Here is a 21079-nt window from a genome sequence, read left to right on the forward strand (position 1 = left end):
GTGAGCGTCCTTTTTCTGTTACGGCCCATTCTACAAGGGCTGTTGGGGCATCTTGGGCTTTCCGTCATGGTGCCTCCGTTTCTCAGGTTTGTAAGGCCGCAACTTGGTCTTCTGTTCACACCTTTGCCAAGTTTTATAAGGTGGATGTTTTGGCATCTGCGGATGCTGGTTTGGGGCGCAAAGTGTTGCAGGCGGCCGTTTGAGGGGATTTTTTTGTTTAGTTGGGTTTGTTGTTTCTGTTGGCCCACCCCTCTTTTTTGGTACTGCTCTGTGACGTCCCTACAGTACATGATCTCCGATCTGTTCCCTGTGTCCTTCAATGAACGGGAGAGAAAATAGGATTTTGGTACTCACCGTAAAATCCTTTTCTCTCCGTTCATTGAAGGACACAGGGCCCGCCCCTCTATGTGGGTGTGTACTCCTTTACTGCTTGTTACTAAACTGGAGACTTCTCAGTAGGTGGGGGGTTTGGCCACCGGCAGGGGCCGCCCCTAGGCTGTAATTGGTCTTTAGTTTTTTTGTGCCTAGCGTCCTTCTCCTGCAGGTGGCGATATTACCCTACAGTACATGATCTCCGATCTGTTCCCTGTGTCCTTCAATGAACGGAGAGAAAAGGATTTTACGGTGAGTACCAAAATCCTATTTTCCTTTCTTGTACATTGAGGGACGCAGAAATCCAGAAACAGTCGGAATGTCCAAAAGCAATCCAACTGAGGGGTAGATGACAGCCACTGGCAGATCCAAGAAACAAGGTACCATCTGCAATTTGGAACTAGCAGAAGGACCAATACCTGAACCAGATGAGGGGATGTCCCCTGCAAGACAGGGAATCTGCCAACATCCAAAGGAAGGCCACAGAAGATCAACTTGATGCTAAAGACCAGGACAGAGGTAATCACTAGGGATGCACCGATGCTGGTTTTTCGGTATCCAGCACCGATATTTATCTTTTGGTACTTGCCGATACTGAGTAACGGTAGTTCAGCTAGCATGGAGCCGGCTAGTCGGCCAATCAGGAAGCTTCTTGGTAGCCAGAGAAGCTGGCTTCATGCTGATTGGCCGGGAAGCCGGGGGTAAGTATTGGAGCATTTGGGCGAGTACTTGCCCAAATACTCGGTATTGGTGCATCCCTAGAAATCACCATCAAGGGGGAATGACTCCAGTCGAAGAGACACTGGGGGAATTTATCAAATCAATTGCGACAGTTTTAGCCTCTTAGACTGTCTCACGGTGTAATTATCCCATGAAGATAGCCAACCCTTGAGACTGGTAGTAAACTCATGGGTTCCACCCATAAAGTCAGCCTGATTGAGTAAGGGAAGTAAAGAGCATGAGAGGTAATACCACAAGGGAATAGTAACTACTACCGTGTTTCCCCGAAAATAAGACACTGTCTTATATTTTTTTTGGCTCAAAAAAACACACTAGGTCTTATTTTCGGGGTAGATCTTATTTTTAATGTACAACAATCCACACTTATTCATGTACAAAAATATGGTGATCAGGGGTGCCGTACCTTTCCAAATTTGCTAACCAATCGCTGGCCAGAATGAGCAAAGCGCACTTTCACTATCGATTCCTCACGGGTGGAGTGCATTTGGTATGACGCTATAGGAATCGGCGCTATAGAGGAAACATCGGCTTATGCGGCTCTGCTCCCTACGGTGCCGCCTCACTTCCTCTACCGCTGGTTTCATTGGCACCGCTGATTCTCTCCTGCCTCTCCCGCAGCTCTTCAAGTTCCCCCTTATGCCACCACCGGCCCTGGGAATGGTCACAACTAGGTCTTATTTTCGGGGTAGGTCTTATATTTTAGCAATTCCCAAAAATAGTACTAGGTCTTATTTTCGGGGTAGGTCTTATTTTGGGGGAAACAGGGTAATACACAACTACAGGTGAACATACATTCGCCGATCTCCTCCCCACTCTATGGAACTGGGAACGATGCTAATTGCATCACTACCGGTTGCTGAGCTGTCACTGCTCAGCTACAGAAGCGGTGCAATAAGCTATTGGAATGCAATGTGCTCCAACAGCTTATTTAGAGTGGTTTGGTGACACTAGGGGTCTTTTGGACCCATAGTGTAACTGTCACTACTAATATGCTATCACATAGTGGGCTTGTAAGCTCCCCAATATGATAGCAATAAAATAAATGTAAAAATATATATTTTTTAAATGTTTAAAAGGCTCCTGCGAGTGCAGGTGCATTATTGCAAACATGCGTTGGGTGAGCCAATGCAAGTAAACGATGTTTGGTATCGCACGCCAGAGTGAGACCAATAATTCTAGGACCAATATTCATGGATATATCCTGTATGGGATTTTAAAGCATCGTCTTTGGACAATTTGGGGTACCATATTTTGTTGCCATTTAACAGATACACACAATTTTTTTTATCTGGGCATGTTGGGTATCTATTTACACTTTGTAACCTCATCTTTTATATTTTATAATGGGTTTTATATTATGTTTATATACAATGTAAATGTTTTACTAAATTTTTGGGTTTGATAGAGTTGCACTAATATCGTGCAACATAAAAAATTGAAACTGACGCCATTTTAGTTCTACAGGGTCTTTGCTTTCACAAAATATAAAATATTTTGGGGATTTAAGTAATTTTCAAGCCTACAATGTGGATTATAATCTTTGCAAAAAGTGGTGTGTGTGTGTGTGTGTGAAGAGGTCTTGGCACCAAAAGGGTTAAATCAAATGCCACTCATCAACAGCACCTTGGAGAAAAAGATGGAAATCTTCGGTCTTAAAACAACCTTGTCCCTATGAAGAACCAAATCTTGTTCTCTACAAGTGAAAGCAGACAACTTGGAAACCCTTCTAGCCAAGGTAATGACCATCAGGCAGCCAACCGTATTTGGATAACAAAGACAGAAAACTAAATGGAATAGGCTCAAAAGGAGATTTTTGTAGAACTGATAAAACCAAGTTCAAGTCCTATGTATAAGAGGAGACCTAACAGGAGGAACACATAGAACTCCCTTTAATAAAGCTAAGAATCAAGGTATTGGAAGCAAGTGGATGTTAAAAAAAAAAAGGCAGATATATAAACAGTTCAGTGTAGATGGAGGAATCTGTTGCACTTTTTCCAGCCGACCATAGAAAATCTGTAGGTGTATGACCAGCTTAAAGCAAAGTCTGAATAACTGAATCTGAAACACCTCTGGGTTTCAACAGCCAGGCCGTTAAAGCCAGGAACTGAGAAGCAGGGTGGAAGATCGGTCCTTGAGATCAAAGATCTGGCCGACCCAGTCAGAAAGACAAGTGATGCTTTGTGTTCTATCCTGCGAAACAGACTGAGTAACGGCTTCAATGGTGGAAAGGCAAACATCAGGGTGTACTTCTCCCACTGAGCTACAAAGGCATCCACCACATCAACCGTTGCATTCCTCTCTCTGGATACAACTGTATCTACTTTCCCGGTGTGACAAGAAGCTAAAAGATGTAACAGATTGGTGTCGCCATGCGGAATCCAAAATGTGGATCTCCGTGGAACAAGTGTTTTCCACTGTGCCCCTGGCCTGTTTGCCATGATGCTCAGTCAATCCCACCCTACCATCGGGGCAACTTTGGCTGTCTGCAGGCAGTTTCTTGGGAAGTCCACCATCTCCCCAGAACCATCCCCCCTACTCCCGATTGTGGGCAATCCCGCCTTCCTACCGGGTCTCTGTGATCCTGGTTTCCGGCTCCTCCTTCTAACCAATTGCTACAGAGCAACACATTTCATGGCGAATAACCGATGGCTAAATAGGATACAACTAGCGACTGATGCCCCGTTTGCTAGGGTAGGCTTTTGGCGAACCGTACAAATCTCACACTTCCTGCGATCACTCCCACCTGCTATCGATTTTATGCAACCTCTGACCGCAATCGAAAGGGAATGCACCACATCAGGATGCCTCAGAAACGCTGTATCGTTCATCTACGGCCTCTTACTAGCCCCACCCCCTGACTTCGTACCTACAGAAGTGGGAGCAGGACTTTGGGGGATCAACTTCTCCAAGACTCAGGCAGACAAAATACTGTACCATACTGTGCGTTCGTCTATTAAAACGAAATCCCAGGAATCGGGATTTAAACTCCTCACCAGATGGTACAGAACCCCCCAACGTCTCCATGCTACGGTATGTTCCCATCAGTTCCTAATTCTTGCTGGCGTTGTGGGAGTGCACCTGGGGACCTGATTCATGTTTTCTGGTCCTGCCCTTCCCTCTCTTCTTTCTGGTCCTCAATTCGTAGCCTTGTTCAGGAGGTCCTAATAGACCCGGCCTTTTTTCTACTACACTGTAACTCCATCTCCCGGAAGCAGTACAAGAAATCCATACTACCCCACCTGCTTAACGCGGAAAGAAGCTGCATCCCTGAACTATGGAAGCAGACCAGACCCCCTTCGATTCCCCTCTGGCTGAGGAAGGTCGGTGAAATTGAACGTATGGAAGATCTGATCTCCTTTGCCAGGGGCACGCACACTCAGCATTGTACTAGATGTTTTTGGCAGGAATTTACTCTCTCCTCTGAATATAGCACCCTGCTACAGGAGGGGATCGGCCCTTAAGTGGAGCTGGAACAGCAGAGGAAGCTTCCCCACCTTCCAACCCCTCTTCCCCCCAGGAAAGCATGTGAACAAAGTGAGAGACATTCTAATTTCTAATCACTAGGGTCTGTAAATAAAGGGGTGTCATCAATAGGAAAAGTCAAAGCCCTATTAAGGTGAGAAATCTGAAATCAAACTCAAGAAGAACAGGTCATTTTTTTTTTAAAAAGCAAAATCATCCGGAAAGGAATAAAGCGACTGAAACGGTTTCTTCAGAGATTCCCAATCTTTGTGTCAAAGATAGGATGAAAAGGAAAAAAACCGAACACGTGCAGGTTTAAAAGAATCTAAACTAGATACTGCAGAATCTTCTAAATTTAAAGTTGAACTCGCAGCTTCAATTAAAAAGGCCACAGTTTCTTTCTGATAAGACATCATAGGAGACTGAAATTCAGCAGGCGGAGTAACATCCTTTTTCCAAAAACCATAAGGATTCATCATCAGAATAAAGAATCTTCTGGAAGGAAAAACTTCCAAGATTTAACTTATTGGGCATTAATCTGTTTTGTCTGCCAGCTAGAGAAACATACGGGATTTAATATTATCCGGCATGAATTAACTAGTAGCTCTTGATAGTAGAATCTCACCAAAGAAAGAAAAATTAAAAAGTAATAAAAAAGCAGAAGAGAAGGAGATGTCCGTTCTCCTAGAGACATTAAGTGAAACTGGCAGGTGCAAGGTGGGACGGGGTTAAGATCTTAAAATGGCAGTTTTTTAAATGTTTTGCCTAGTGTCCATTTTTCCTGACGGCAGCAGCATAACCCTATGGTTCAGAATTCTTCAGAGCTGTGTCCCTCAGTGGATGATAGAGAAAAGATTTGAAAAAAAAAACAGGTTGGTAGGAAATCCGAAAAAGACGCACCAGTAGAGCAAACAGTTAGGTAGCTCCCAGTGCTTTAGCCCGACCAGCCTTACTTAGGGAGACTTGGGAACGGGGTAACACCAGAAGCTGTGCTACAGCTCTAAACCTGAAAAAGTGCTCCATGGCAAAAACACTGTACACAATGGTCTGGAAAGCTCCGCAATGCAAGCCCAGTGCCCCAAGGACACATTGCAGACTAGCAAAAATAGGGAGACACCTCAGCAGAGCCATCCAGGACGCTAGCAAAAACTAAGGCAAGCTGGGTATGGGGTGGCATGGGGAAGCAGTAGGTTATACAGGGGCTGGCCTACAACCTTATTTGCCATTGCCCCAACCTCCTGAAGGTGGCAGTATAACCAAGCTTTCTGAGTTTTTGTATCCTTCAAAAATGTAATTATATGTATATATGTCCCGATACCACTTTTTCAAGACCAAGTACAGTCCCTCATGTACTTGCCGATACCAATTACCGATACTTTTTCTTAAGGGACATGACATTTTTTCTAAAACAATACAGACTAATGATTTTAGGGCAGTGTGCATTGGAGGTGACAGGTTCTCTTTAAGGTGACATTAGGTGTCTTTTAGACCTCTAGTGCCACCTTTCCACTTCACTGGATTCACTGAATGTAAATACAGCAGGCAGTGGCTGAGAGCAATAGCCAGCCTGCTATTGGATATTTTTAATATCCAATAGCAGGTTGGCTATTGTTACAAGTGTCCATTCTTTTTCCACTTGATGAAACTGTTTGCTTTTGGCGATATATCTCAGTGTCAGTTGTCTGTGCTCCTTATGTGTTTAATAATGCACTCATCACCAGACGTACACAGAAGTTTTCCCTCTCAATGAAAGAAGGCAAGATTTACAGCTTCTCTCCTCTCCTCCCCTGTGAGCATACAGAACGGACATTCTTCTTTTAATGAGAGTGAAAACTGCAGTGTACGTCGGGTGACTGTATTACACATAAGGAGCACGGACATCTCACACATTGTGATATATCACCAAAAGCAAACAGTTTCATCAAGTTGAAAAGGAGGGGACACGGAAGGACGGAGGAGCAGCAGCTAAAGGTGCAGGGGGGAGCCGTAGTCTCTTCGCCCTTCTCGTGCTGGCTCCAGAGGTCTGTGAAAAGGACACAGAGCTCTGCAGCCAGCACCAGCAGGTAGAGGAGACTGTCCACACAGAACACTTACCGCCCGCCACGCTGTCACACTTCCGTCCGGAGAGGTCAGAGCGGAGAGGGAGCCTGCGTTTGGTGGAGAGGTATTCCGGGGGAGGGGCTATGCGAGTCAATGGACGAAGCTCTTTGAAAATAATTTAAAGGGCCGGTATCGGCTCTATGCATCGGGGCATTTTCAGGAGTACAAGTACTCCTGAAAATGCCCTGTATCAGCCTCGTTACTGGTTCTAGTATCGGGACATCCCTAAAATATATATATAATATATATATATATACACACACACACACTTGAAATTTCATTAAAAAGCAGTAATACAATTATCAGCTGTAGCATGTTTTTGTGGCTACCTTTTAAAAGAAGCCTTTGAAAAATAAATAGAGTAGCTGCTATTGCCAACTTTTTTTTTAGTATATGCTTTGGGGCTGTCATTCTTATTCATCCATTATTATATGGCGAGTCGCTCCTTTCCTAATTGTTGCAACACCTGATATGTTTCTGCTTGTCCCAGGTTTGGGAATAAGCATGTACTGATACACATTCAAAACATTTCAGCAATGGCAGGTTCCTTTTTTTTTTTAACCAGTTGACATCCGCGGTGTTAAACCCCCTTCCCATCCAGGCCATTTTTCAGTATTCAGCGCTGCGGTACTTTAACTGACATTTATTCCGTCATGCAGCGCTGTACTGAAATGAATTTTATACCCTTTTTTGGGGACAGATAGAGCTTTCTTTTGGTGGTATTTATTCACCACTGGGGGTTTTATTTTTTTACTATATTAAGGAAAAATTACCGAAATTTAAAAAAAAAAACAGTTTCCCCTATATTAAATGATAAAACATTTATTATTACCCAATTTTTTGGTAAAATATAAAAGATGGGGTCACGTCGGGTAAAAAGACACTAAACATGTCAAGCCTTAAAATTGCGTGCGCGCGCGAAACCTCAAAAAACGATAATACCCAAAATTGGCCCTAGGCGACGCTTTAAAAGCTGTTACCGCTCATCAGTTTAGTGTTATCAGTGATTGATGGCCCTAAAATGATTGCTCTCACTGCGACGTTCGCGGCGATATGTAACATGTGTAGCGCAATTGTAATTTTTGCGCGCTGGGGCACCGGACGCGTATTTACGTTTATAGGCGCGTAAACGTGGGGGTGGGGGAGTTAAACATTTTGGGGGGGTTTTTTCCCCTTTTTTTATATGTGGCTTTTATTTTATTTTATTTTTTTATGTGTTACTTTCCTTTTTTTTATTTATATTTTTTTTTTGCACTTATTGTTATTGCTATTATATAGGGGGATAACAACCCCCTATATAATAGCAAAGGCACACTGACAGGTCCTCTTTATGGAGATATTAGGGGTCTCTAGGACCCCTAATATCACCTATGGACCCCAAAAGAAGCTGATAAAGCAGAGATGCTGCGAACGAGCACATATAGGCGATCGGCGGGCTATGGACCCGCCGATCGCCTATATGTGAAACATCCGGTAACGGGTGTGTGCATTGAGCGGGTCTTTTCTGCCCGTGCGTGCCCGCTAGTTTTACTACGGGCGGACGGCAAGAGGTTAAGCTGAACCCCAGCCAGACATAAGTGAATGCAGTTCTGTAATGATAGCTTTACATTTAATCTCAGAAGTGTGGTCTGTGGGTTAATCAAAGCTTTTTTTTCTTTTTCCATTCCAGGATCTACAGACTAACAGCCCTCGTTACAGCAAAGGGTCACATAATGACGTGAGCTATATAACGAACAATAATCAGGATGGCATTGTGATGCGAAAAGGAGAACAGCTAGGAGAATTCAATCTTGGTTCCACCATAGTATTAATATTTGAGGCACCAAAGAATTTCACATTTAACGTGAAAGCCGGACAGAAAATCCACTTTGGAGAGGCTGTGGGCTCACTCTAAAAAGGACTGGTATTGCTAATCTGAAACAGAATGCCCTGGAAGCTGTTCATATGTGCTTGGTGGTTGGGAGACTCGGAGTTCTGTCTCTATGCAAGCCATGTGCACAGGCAGCACCAAAGGATGTCATTGCAGATCCAGACCATCCGCTATGCCTACTGCACCTCACACCAGCTCCCCTCTTAATCTCGCTCTTCATTTCTCTTTCCACTCCTTTCCCCCATTAGGTATGGCTGGATGCCTTGGCACCGGAGAAAACATTACCAGACGCTGAGGGATATTTATCTACGTATGTTTTATTACCTTCTGGGTGAAACGTACATATTGTTGCCAGCAATTTTATAAGAATGGAGATGTCGATTGGAGGGACACTGCCAACCTCAGGGAAGTGCTACACCCTAAGGCAGCTTTAGTGCACTGGTCAGATGTAGTAACAAGCAGCAGCATGGAAGAGGGAACACCACTCTTCTGGTTGGATGACAGCAAAAGGGAGGTGGAGCATAAGCAGGAATTGAATCTCTGCTCTGTGGAGCAGTAGCTCAGTAATTTTATACTTCTAAAACGAAATGATCTTGCTAACATAATAACTCATTTATTAGCATACATTTTGAAATAAAACAAATGCAAAGAATATATTTTTACGCAGTTTATTTATTTACAACATGGGCAAAGAAAAGCCATCCAGTGATGCAGTGATTTCCTGAATGCGGGTAATATAACTACGCACTTTCGTCTTCTCCACATTTACTTCCTGTACACATTCTTCAATTTGTCTTTCCAGCTGGAATCAGGAAACAAGGAAGCTTATAAAAAGGCACCGGTGTATATTAAGAGAAGGTCTTGTTTAAGACTGACAACACTCTTAGAAGGTACCACCATCTACAGCTTATGACAGGGGTGGGCAACCTCTGCACTCCATCTATGCTAAAACTAATCCACTCATGCCTCTGGGAGTTGTGGCTGTCAGTCTTGCAGGATTTGTAGTTCCACAACAGCTGGATTGCTGAGTTTGCCTACACCTTTCCTCTTCATATCCGCATGGAAATGTCTGCCTCTGTGCTGTGCAAGAAATGTGTGTGTATATCTTCCCCCACCTCCTGACAGTGTATTGTGTGTAAAGGCAGAGCTGGTGTTTAGTGATCATGGGAAGGGGGGCAGGTGATTACAGTCTGACACGCTGGTATCAGACTGATATTTCTGTGGAGAACATTTTACATTTTTAGGCTTCGGGCCTAATAAAAAACTTTGTAAAAAAAATGAAGAAAGCCAGCAATGTGAATCATGAAAAATGTACACACATATACATCATCACTGCACCTCTACATTACCACAATAAATGCCACTTACAAAAGGTGGAAATGGACTTTAAAAATGACTTTCAATTCACAATATGCTTTTCAACCTTGACGACTGCCACGTGGCTTCACTTAAGCTTTGCAGCAAGAAGGTTTCCGCTTTATTGTTGCCCACTCATGACTGAAAGGTCTGTTATATCATTATTTTAAAAGGCATAAAAATCTATGTTGTGGACAACAAGCACTGTTCTTCTTGAAGAAGCTTTAAGACCTACTGACACTCCTAATGAGCACATGACGTCGGCTAAAACACGTGCCTTCCGACAGTCATGTGCCATAAAGGTAAACACTTGGATAGCCTAACAAAATATTGTTTCACATCGTAAGAATTGTATATTTGTGTTTTTTTACCCATGGAACTTTAAAAGAGAAACAGAAATTTGGGAGCTTGTTCTGCAGGCTTTAGGGCTGTCATCTTTCACTACTTATTAAGTGACATATCTGCTACAACCAGGGCAGTCCCTATAATAAGGCAGCATCTCATTGGGGGGAGGCTACAGCATCCAAGGTGGCTAAGGGCTTTTAGCAACCAGTGATATGCTGCGGCTTCCCTCTTAGGTGAATGCTGGAGAGATGCTGACCGCTCAGTCCAGCATCCTCCTCGGACAAATCAGCAGAACCAACGCCACGTACCCAAGTAGCTATAAGCGTGCACACACCCTTCCCCCCTGGGACCATCCCCTGACAGAAAACACCCCCTTGCCTCCCCCGACAGCACATCGGCTCAGGCGGCGAATACCAAAGGGACAGCTCTGGCTACACAAATGCAGCCAGTATAGTGTAGGAACATAAGACATGCTTGTACTCAAAAGGAGCAGGATGGAAATTCTTGGAAAGGATTTTTCTCGAACAAATAAAATTCATCAAGGCCCTGATGGCTTTATCGAATATTCTGATGAGATATTTCATATGAATGTGCATGCAAAACTCTAACCATGCATACCCAACTTAAGGATTAGCTAACACACTGTATATATTTAGGTATATATAAAAACTTGAGATGCTATTCTTGAATCCTCTCGTCCGATGTCATCAGCAGCTAATACCGTATATACTCTAGTATAAGCCGTCCCGAATATAAGCCGAGGTACCTAATTTTAGCCAAAAAAACTGGGAAAAAGTATTGACCCGAATATAAGCCGAGGGTGGGAAATGAGGCAGCTACTGGTAGATAGATACCATTAAAATACATTAATATTTATTTAAAAGAAAAATAACCTAGCTCTGTAAGTGGAAAAGGGGGTACAGGGCTACATATCATGTACTACGGATCATTTAACCCATTCATATTAGCAGAGGATAATTGTAAATCTATTGTTCAGTGCACTCTATATGTAGTATATAGTACAAGTACATATAGAGTGCCTGCAACAATACATTTACAATGATCCTCTGCTAACATGAATGGGTTAAATGATCCATAGTACAGGGCTACATACAGATCATTTAATACATTCATGTTAGTATAATTGTAAATGTATTGTCTGCACTGTATTAGCAGTATATACTCTATATAGAGTATATACTGCTAATACAGTGCAGACAATACATATATAATTGCTTAATCTCTCTCTCTTGTCAGAACATTCGTTCTTCACATACAGAAAGCCTCATGCATTGAAACATTCAGTCCCTAAGATTTAAGCCTTAAAATAGTCACTGACCTGTGAGGGGCACTGTGAACAGCGGCGTATATAACATGCGGATTTAAGTTAACCGAGTGATTTGGCACAGCTCCAGTGTTTCTTTGAATACATTAATATCTTGTTGCTTTTTAATTTCCCTGTACCTGCGCTGCTCTCAGGCTTCCACTGATCTTTACTGCCTGGTTGCGGAAAGTTTTTTTTAAATGAAAAGGCGAATTATGAAGGTTGTTATTGCTAACCTTCTTCTGTATGTTTTTGGCCTGAATACTTTAAGGCATGTGAGCTGGAATAAGCACACAGCTAGTGAAGCCAGAACTCCTGATCTGTATATGTGTTCTACGTCTAAAGAACTGAAGACTTGGGATCTACATATCAGACAGGTAACAAGTACTTTCAGCAACACCGATATTTTCTCAGTACAAGTTTCCTTTAAACCAGATAGTTGGTGGGAAAACTCATCAAACCATAAACTGTAGTACCTGCTGTAGTTCATTCCCCACTTCCTGAGCAATTGCGTGTTCTGCGGGGTCCATCCCATGGTCCCCAGACTGCAACCATCTACTTAACACACGGGCATGCCTTCGCCAGGCTCTGAAAAGAAATAGGAGATTTTTACTAGCACCTAATTCTCTTGGGATGAATGTTTTATGTCTAGCGTGCTATGTATATTTACTTGAGGTTCTCCTTCTTCTCCTGGTATCTCTGCATATTGTGGGAAATCTGAGCAAGTTCCTGTTGAAGGGCAGCAATCCGTGTCTCCTCTGCTTTTAGCAAAGGGCTTGATGCTTCTTCTTGTACAGTTGTCTCATTTACTAGCCAGAAGAGGAAACAATAAAAATGATGCCAATATATTTGCAGTTCATAGCGGATTTGGAACAAATCTGGGCTGCAGTACTTCAAAGTGATGTTAGTCATTTGTTTCCTGGAATCATGGTGTATGCAATACTGTTTTGTGTATTCTTTGTGTTGCTCTTCTATCTTGTGTTAAAGTCTATTAAAAAAACAAACTATCCATCTGAAACATATTAAAAAGGAGAACTATGAGGCGAGTGAAAATCACTCAGCTTTAGAGTTCGAGCTGACGTGTGACAATGAAACTGTCACACATCGGCTCAACAGATCATGAAGTGAGCGTGCCCATACCGTCGCTCGCTCACTTCTCGATCATCTACCTGCAGAGAGCCGTGACTGTCAGTCACCACTCCCCACAGGGATTCCCCTCCGATCCTCCAGCGCTGACTGGCGGAACGGACGGGGAGGGTATAGCTGGCTCTGCCTCTAGATAGGCAGAGCCAGCTGTCACTCACACAACTGGGTGGATCTCGACAGTAATTACATAGTTGCATAGTATTTGGGGTTGAATAAAGACATACGTCCATCAAGTCCAACCCATATAGGTCCACGCATCATCTCATTCTTAGGGATACTGGTATCCCTGGATATTACGGTCCCTCAAGAAATTGTCCAAACGTTTCTTGAACAAATCTACACTCTTGGCTGAAATCACTGCCGATGGCAGTGAGTTCCAGACCTTAACCGCTCTTACTGTAAAGATCCTTCTTCGCCCCTTGTGCTGGAATTTTTCTCAGTATATTGCTGTAGCTCGCGATATACTGAGCTTTGGGTCACAGGAGGACGCAAGTATATGTCCTCCCGTGACCCTTAAGAGAACTATGGGAAAAAACACTGACCCCATAGTTCTCCTTTAAGGGCCTGTGTTGATGGGCTTTTGCAATCCCATACAAGTCCATGGGGATGCACAACCTGCCTAAAACAGGTCAAACGCACCCGTCAATGAATTCTGAGCGATCTCAGAGGCATCTCCAGCTGATGTCATAGACACAAACCCAAAGCCTGTCAATACAAACCCTTACGGTGTTAAGAGAATTAAAGCCAAACCTATTTTTTGGCTTTACAGATGTCCTGGGGATTCCGAGATGTGGTATTAACAGTGTTCTGATCTCTTCCTTACACTTAGTGTAATGTTATAACAATCAGGTGGAGGTGCCTTGGACAGAAGAGTGCAAAGAGAATGCATACAAAGGGTTGTTCTGTATACAGATATTTATTCTCATAAGAAAAGCTAAAAAAGTAAACAGTACAGTTCTAGTTTTTCCTAGTTCCCTTCTTAGTGGTCATTGCACAAAGACGCACATTATGAATAGAGAAGTATATCTAACACCTGCATTACATCGACTGCTGCTCAGCCCAGGTATCAGAAGTGTTCTATGCAAGCAATATTAATGGACCTACAGCCATCTGATAGCTGGAGTACTTGGTACATGTGGTTCCATCCACTCTTTCACCACCAAAGCTGGGGAGTTGACAAGCATCAGGATCACATACTGAGCACTTCTTTTTGATGGCTGCAGCAACAAGACATTTGTGTGAATATTTGAGGATGTGCTCAACTACGTCTACATTTCACATCAATTTACCTGTATTGGTTGTGATGCGTGCCTTTACCCCTTTGCCAAGAAGGAAGTCAGTCGGTGATAACAGCTGGCCGGAGTAGTCTGAAACAAGCTTCAAATGAGGCTGCTTTCCAGTCTCTGACCTCTCTGTCATGGTAGGTATGGCCATGCTCTGTAGAAAGTACACAGAAACAAAATATAAAAGACACTGCCAAGGGGTGTGGAAATTTAGAAAAAAAACAAACTACTTGTCCAAGAACTAAAGCGGCGGCCCACTCTACTTGTCCCTCATGACAATTTACTTGTGATAAACCAAAACCGTATTTAACCACATTGAGAAGCGCTTCTCAGGTGACCGCACTGAGGGGTAGAGGGGGCCCGATTTGAGCGGGTAATTCCAATTTCCCAAATTACTTGGGAAAGTGAACTTACCCTTTAAATGTACATTGTGTGTTAGAGAGCGCTACTGTACGGTTACCACAATATGGCACAAAGTAGAATGGGGGCGGTACTCAGCACACAATGCATGCAAGTGGCGCGGTTGGTTTTAATGTTTATTTTTTTACTTATTACATTACTTTTTTTTAATGTTTATTTTATTTACTTTTTTCACTTAACTTTATTGCTATCACAGTGGGGCTAGCAAGCCCCTGTGATAGCGTTTGGAGGTGACTGGTTCTCTTTATGGAGCCTGCCCTCCAATACAAAACATAATGCTGTGCTTGATCTTCTGTGCAGCCCAGCTTGTGACAGGAACCACTGCGACTACGGCGCTCCTGTCTCACTGATCACACAGAGCAGATCAGAGAATGGATGTTGTCCGATCTGCTCCTGGCTCTCCATCCTGAATTGTGATCTGGGTCCCCAAGAAGAGTGGGGGGATGGGAGACTGACTATCAGGTTGCTACTAGTGATCTGGCCGGCTGTACAGCCGCCCAAATCACTGGTACAAAATGAGCAGCAGCTCCCCCTGCTCTACATTTAGCCTTGCTAAATGTAGAAAAACACCCACCTGCCCGGTACCCGGGAATTCATGTTCTGGGCATCGGATGATAGGAATCCCGCACCCCTGACTGCCAAACATCTCCCAGTAATTCAAAGGCAAGCTACAATGTACAAGTAGTGAGTTGGGTCCCAATGGCAAACAGTTCAATTTTGGAACAGAAATCTCTCGCAATCTGCAGTGAACGTCTCAGTCATCTCTACTTACCCCTATTACCTGTGTTTGAACCCGAGGCTTGAAGGAAGAAGGAGGCATCAGTTCTGCTATTGGCTGCAATGAGCAGGTCTGAGATGCTGTTGGCACAGGACCACTAGAGATCCATGAAGGTGCTTGCAGACCGTCAGCATGGGAAATAATGACCTGTTTATTTTCCGGTGGGTCACGAACAGAACTTGTTGATTTCAGTTCCAGCTGTGTTCCATTGTCTAAATGTAAAGCTTGACTTGATGAATAATTCTTAGAGCTGTCCTTGGCACTGGGGTCACTGCATACAATTGTAAGTGGTTTTATATTTAACTTCTGTAGCTGTAAATTCCACATATACCTTTTAAATAAATTAAGCTCGTGACTTACATTTGAGAACCGAGGTCTTGGCTTTGGACATCCATGAACATGGTGCCAAGAAACCCTTCTTTTTCCAGGGAGTGCAACAAGAAGTCTGGAGTGCAAGGTTTTAGGCGCTTTGACCTCACTGTACTTTTGTAAAGAAAAAAGAAATGATTATGTGAGTGAGGTTAGGGGCTGAATTACCAAATCTTGCTTTGTCTTATCACTTTGTCTACATCTAGCCGTTTGTTACAAATCTGTACAGAAAATTCTGGACACACTATAAAGAATTATCAGCAATGACAGTGATATTTAACCCTTACACTGTGCTCAGGGTGGGTTCCCCACTTAATAGGAGGGTGGCACTGCCTCTGCCTGTAGAATATGGGCAAGAAATCTTTGAAGTAGAGGAGCAGATCTCTTCCCCATGTCGTACATCTTGAAATGGCATCTGGAAAGTCACTTTCTTTTTTTGAACAGAAACCTGCAGGCGCTTCTTAAACACTTTCTCCTTCCAGATCATGGCACAGCGACGTACTGCCCGATTCTGTGTATATACCTCCTAAAATACAAAACGTATTAGGATATTCTCAGACTGCATCTAAGTCAATGGCAAGCTGAAATCCGTAGGCATAAGCTGAATGGAGCATAGAAGTGTTGTGTTAAGAGGTCAGTGATTTCTATTGCTGGGAAGTTATAAATGTCCCACATGTTATCTTTTTACCAGTCATCACAAAATACCTGACAAATATTAGATCTATGCCAAACACGTTATCTGGGCTATTCAGTTCGGGGTTTAAGACAAGTACAAATCCCAAACTTTTAATAGAAAGCAAATGACTCAATTCAAAGTAGCTGAACATACTTTCAACTGATGTTGAGTGGATAGCTCAGCTCTGTACTGCTTCATTCCAGACATAAAACGCAAAATCCTTGTCACCCCTTCCCGCATAAGGTCCGTTCGGTACACTTCCACAGCCTCAGCAAGTCGTTGCTTTTTTCTCCGACGCTCAAGAACATAGGTCAGCCAACAATCAAACACCTAAACATAGATTGTGATTAATAAACTTCAATTTAGGTCACGTTTATTACTGTTTTTACATGCAGAAGAATACCTTTCCTTGCAGATTAAGAGACCAGTGCCACAAGGCTTGTATTGTCTGCTTGTCCTGCCGCCTTTTCTCCACCAGCTGCACACAAGAAAACCAAGTCAGACTACATTTATCTGCTGTGCTGCACAACTATACCACTAATAAGTACTGTGGATTGGCCTTACCATCTGCTGCCATTTTCTCAGGCAGGATTTACTGAGGCTGAGTCTGAAGAAGTTGTTCTGCTGCCGCTGCAAAAGCTGGGGTAGGGAAAAATGCAGTCAGTGCAATTTTTATTTAGTTGCAAGAAATTAATTAGTGTTTATCCACCGGAAATATGCAATGCATGCATTAGCACGACCACATGGCTAACCTATGCAAATTAGCATGATAAGATAATAATATCACTTATAGCAGTGAGATGCAGACATGAATCATATAAAGTACAAAGTAAACTCCTGCTAAGGTTTGGGGCACACACGGAACACGGCGCCTCTGGGCGGCCGCACACACGGGACACGTGGCGGCCGCACACACGGGACACGTGGCGGCCGCACAGGGCCTAGGGATGGCCGCACAGGGCCTAGGGATGGCCACACACGGGACACAGGGTCTAGGGATGGCCACACACGGGACATGAGGCCTTTTGGATGGCCGCACATGGGACACAAGCTTTGGGGATGGCCGCACATGGGACACAAGCTTTGGGGATGGCCACACAAGGGACACAAGCTTTAGGGATGGCCACACACAGGACACAAGCTTTAGGGATGGCCACACACGGGACACAAGCTTTAGGGATGGCCACACACGGGACACAAGCTTTAGGGATGGCCACACACGGGACACAAGCTTTAGGGATGGGTTCACATGGGGCACAAGCTTTAGGGATGGCCACACATGGGACACAAGCTTTACGGATGGCTTCACATGGGACATAAGGCTTAGGGATGGCCACACACAGGATATAGGGATGGCCACAAGCTTTAGGGGTGGCCTCACATGGGTCATAGGGCTTAGGGATGGCTACACACGGGACATAAGGCTTTAGGGATGGCCACAAAAAGGACATAAGGTTTAGGGAAAGCCATACATGGGACATGTGAGATTTGCTTTTTACACACTTGTAAGGGGGGTAGCTACTAAACAACAAGTACCAGAAGTACTTGTTACTTGTCAGAAAGTCTGATCTCTCAAATCTTTTTCATTTGTAGCCAGTCATGTAGGAGTGTTTATTGGTCCATATTACAGCAATATACCAATTGACTCTCTGATGTGCATATTATTTAACAATTGAGAGGAAAGCATAATCTTAAATAAAATGATAAATATAGGCAAATGCACCATATGTAACTCATGATTTTTTTCCCCTTAGTACCTTTACCAGAAGTTCTACTATTAGCAAACTGCTAGTAGTAATTAGTTTTTTTTATGTTTAGTGTAGCATCTTTACTACCTCTGAATCATTTAACATTACTGTTCCACTAACCATTTTCCTCCAGTGTACAGAATGGTAGACTTCCCACAGTTTTAGGCAATGCCTCAACAAACATCTAGCATAGTGTTTGGTTGCCATCTCCATCTTAACTCGCAGAACCTTAGTAGTTTTGCCGTGTTCTCTCCAGTACAAGAACATGCGCTGAAGTTTTCCTAGAAAATAAAGCGTGTAAGGTCTATGCAGAACGCATTCCCATTGATTCTCACCTTACATTCATTCTTACCTTTTTGTAGACATGCAGCTGCTTCACTGACTTGCTCTGCCATCTGCTCCCTGTTATATGCCTGAACACACGCTGCATCTCTCCATGCTCGCATCACCTACAAATCATCCATGTCACTAGAAGTGCATTATCTAACAAGCAAAGGTCAGGCAAATATGACAATGTACCTGTTTTAGTGTGGTGGTTCTGTAGTGATTTACAGCAAGGAGTGTCTGCTTTCTCTCCTCAGTTTGAGCCATTGTGTGACTTCGCCAAGTGTGCAGGGCCTCCCTGGAAAATCACAACCACATGTAATGCACCTCCACTGGCATCAAATTTTATGTATAAAAGGTGTAACAAGCATACGGCATGTACTTGCTCAGATGAAAAGCTCACCCTTGTATTTTTCATTTTCAGCATTATTAATTCAGAATTCGTCATATGTAACCCAGCAAAACACAAAGAAACTAAACATACAAAAAGAAACTATATGCAGTACATGCCCCTTCCCAACCCATCCAATTATCCTTTAAGAAGATAAATACAACATCAGATCTAGATGGCCAATATGCAGCTTATGTCATTTTGGAATAGCATCAAAGAGACACTTCGCTTTTGCTGAAGAATGAAAAGGATTCTTTACAGGTCATTAACATATAAGACGATCTTACCGGAGGATAGCATCTTTGTACAGCTTCTCTTTAGTCACCACTGTCTGTAATATGTCCTTAGAATTTCTATGATAAAGCTGTAAAGAATGTGGAGCAAATGAAGGAACATATACAGCATAAACAACTATTAAAACTCAGTATAACATGATAGAATCTATGCAGCAGCAGCACACTGTTACAGTGATTACTGCGAATACATTGCAGGGGAACTTTCCACATGCCACTTGTGTGTGCTCCCCACAGAGTCAAAGACCAGATGGGCATCCAGCTTTTTTCTGAATTGGTCATAGAAACTGAAGGGATATTTGACTCGGCTTCACTGTTGCAGGGTGTCTTGTGTCTATATACTCTATCCCAGACTAATGCAGTGCGAGAAATAGGTAGGCTTCAATGGCACTTTGATATATCAGGCCATCTGTATGAGTCCATGGAGGGTGCAACAGGTAAGTAAAAGGGATTTTCAGTTCATCATATCTGTGTTATATGTGTTTGCAGCTTATATCACACTGCCCTGCTGAGCACACCAAGCTCCTCTACTATACTACTACTGTATAAGTGAATAACCCAGCACATATCACCCAAGACAAAGAGGCTTGACAAAGGAGGTGAACCTCTGAAATGCGTTGCCTAGTAATGTGTGACACCTGACGACTTGGAAGTGCTCAGCAGCTGTGATACAGCCTTGAGGAGAACCAGCTACAGCACTGCTCAGCCATTGGATCAGATCTGTGTCTTCCAGCACACGTGTACTGGAATCTTTCTGGACTGGGCTCTGCTCCCTTCTTGGACCAGAAGCTGAGATCAGACTTGCATCTGATGCGTTACAGGTGAGATGTTAAAAATCCTGTGCATTGCTTCTAAACCAAAACAGTCACTTTTATACTGCACTTAGATCCGTGTGCCAGGATTTTCGGTTTTCTTCACAGTGCTGTTACATGGATGTTTCCCTATCCAACTAACCAGGCTGCAGGATCAGTGCATACATCGTCTCTGGAGATAAACTACCAGTATAACTGAAGCTCCTTAAAGACTATTAATATACAGTCCATAAACAATCGATCTAGTTGCGCAAGTTGGGGACTTCTGTTTTATGTCACCTAAAACAATAGTTATCCGCAGTGATAAAACACAACAACCTGTTAGCTGCAGCACCGGAGTCTAAGCATTTAGTGTGCACAGGGGACGGGCTCTGCAATAACTCCTTCCCATTAAGATAAAACTGGCTGTATGAACCACGCAAGACACAGGAACAGCAACTGGCACCCAGGCAAGTTAAAAAGAGTCCATGGAAGGCAGGGATTCTGAAGACAGGAAGTGTGCCTGCTGCAATGCTCAATGGGGAAGGGAAGAAAATGACACAGTAATGCAATATTCCACCAGGCACCAAAGGTAAAAGCAGTTAAGACAGAAACAGTTGAGCGTGGAGTTTTTTCCTTTTATTTTCAATTGCCTATGAAGTGCTCTATATACATTAACCAGTTGACATCCGCGGTGTTAAACCCCCTTCCCATCCAGGCCATTTTTCAGTATTCAGCGCTGCGGTACTTTGACTGACATTTATTCCGTCATGCAGCGCTGTACTGAAATTAATTTTATACCCTTTTTTGGGGACAGATAGAGCTTTCTTTTGGTGGTATTTATTCACCACTGGGGGTTTTTATTTTTTATTCTTGTCATGTGACCGGAAAAAAAAAAGAAGAGGTACCTCACACAGTGACCATACATACCTTCCATGAATTTAGAAATTTTGCCAGAAGCCAGCGCTGGTAGTGTTCCTGAGCACAGAGCTTTCTCTGTCGCTTTTGAAACCTGTAAGACAAAAACTGACCGCAAACAGATGTTTTCATTCATTTTTCATTAGTCAAGCCACATTATCTTTATAAAATAGAAAGTTATTAAACAAATTTAGAAAGACATTTTACAGTAATTTGCATAATTGTTCACAGCCATTGGACTTGTCCAGATTGTCTAGTGCTACAATCGGGAATTATAATGAATTTAGTAATTAGATATCCTAGAAGGATCTTCTGAAGAGAAACTAAATTTCCTATATTTATCAATGACTTTCAACTCCTAGGACTATCACC

At 43.1% G+C, this 21079-nt stretch overlaps 2 protein-coding genes across 4 annotated transcripts in view; one reads left to right on the plus strand and one right to left on the minus strand.

Annotated features, from left to right (window-relative positions):
- The window catches only part of PISD (phosphatidylserine decarboxylase), a 43114-nt gene extending 33920 nt beyond the window's left edge, over nt 1–9194 (plus strand). For all 3 annotated transcript variants that reach the window (XM_018557430.1, XM_018557429.1, XM_018557432.1), the window contains one exon: nt 8345–9194. In XM_018557430.1, the coding sequence (XP_018412932.1) occupies nt 8345–8569 (225 nt within the window). In that variant the 3' untranslated portion in view covers nt 8570–9194. The remainder of the gene's footprint in view (nt 1–8344) is intronic.
- Nucleotides 9195–9221: 27 nt separating this feature from the next.
- The window catches only part of SFI1 (SFI1 centrin binding protein), a 35745-nt gene continuing 23887 nt past the window's right edge, over nt 9222–21079 (minus strand). The window contains exons 17-33 of the mRNA XM_018557375.1: nt 20720–20815; nt 18993–19069; nt 18510–18612; nt 18343–18439; nt 18111–18271; nt 16807–16881; nt 16646–16720; nt 16396–16572; nt 15854–16092; nt 15558–15680; nt 15201–15468; nt 14006–14153; nt 13817–13933; nt 13356–13421; nt 12241–12379; nt 12047–12158; nt 9222–9347 (exon numbers count right to left, since the gene is read on the minus strand). Of these exons, the coding sequence (XP_018412877.1) occupies nt 9222–9347; nt 12047–12158; nt 12241–12379; nt 13356–13421; nt 13817–13933; nt 14006–14153; nt 15201–15468; nt 15558–15680; nt 15854–16092; nt 16396–16572; nt 16646–16720; nt 16807–16881; nt 18111–18271; nt 18343–18439; nt 18510–18612; nt 18993–19069; nt 20720–20815 (2199 nt within the window). The remainder of the gene's footprint in view (nt 9348–12046; nt 12159–12240; nt 12380–13355; nt 13422–13816; nt 13934–14005; nt 14154–15200; nt 15469–15557; nt 15681–15853; nt 16093–16395; nt 16573–16645; nt 16721–16806; nt 16882–18110; nt 18272–18342; nt 18440–18509; nt 18613–18992; nt 19070–20719; nt 20816–21079) is intronic.

The sequence above is a fragment of the Nanorana parkeri genome, unplaced genomic scaffold (assembly GCF_000935625.1).
Source record: "Nanorana parkeri isolate BGI_ZX_2015 unplaced genomic scaffold, ASM93562v1 scaffold282, whole genome shotgun sequence".
NCBI lineage: Eukaryota > Metazoa > Chordata > Amphibia > Anura > Dicroglossidae > Nanorana > Nanorana parkeri.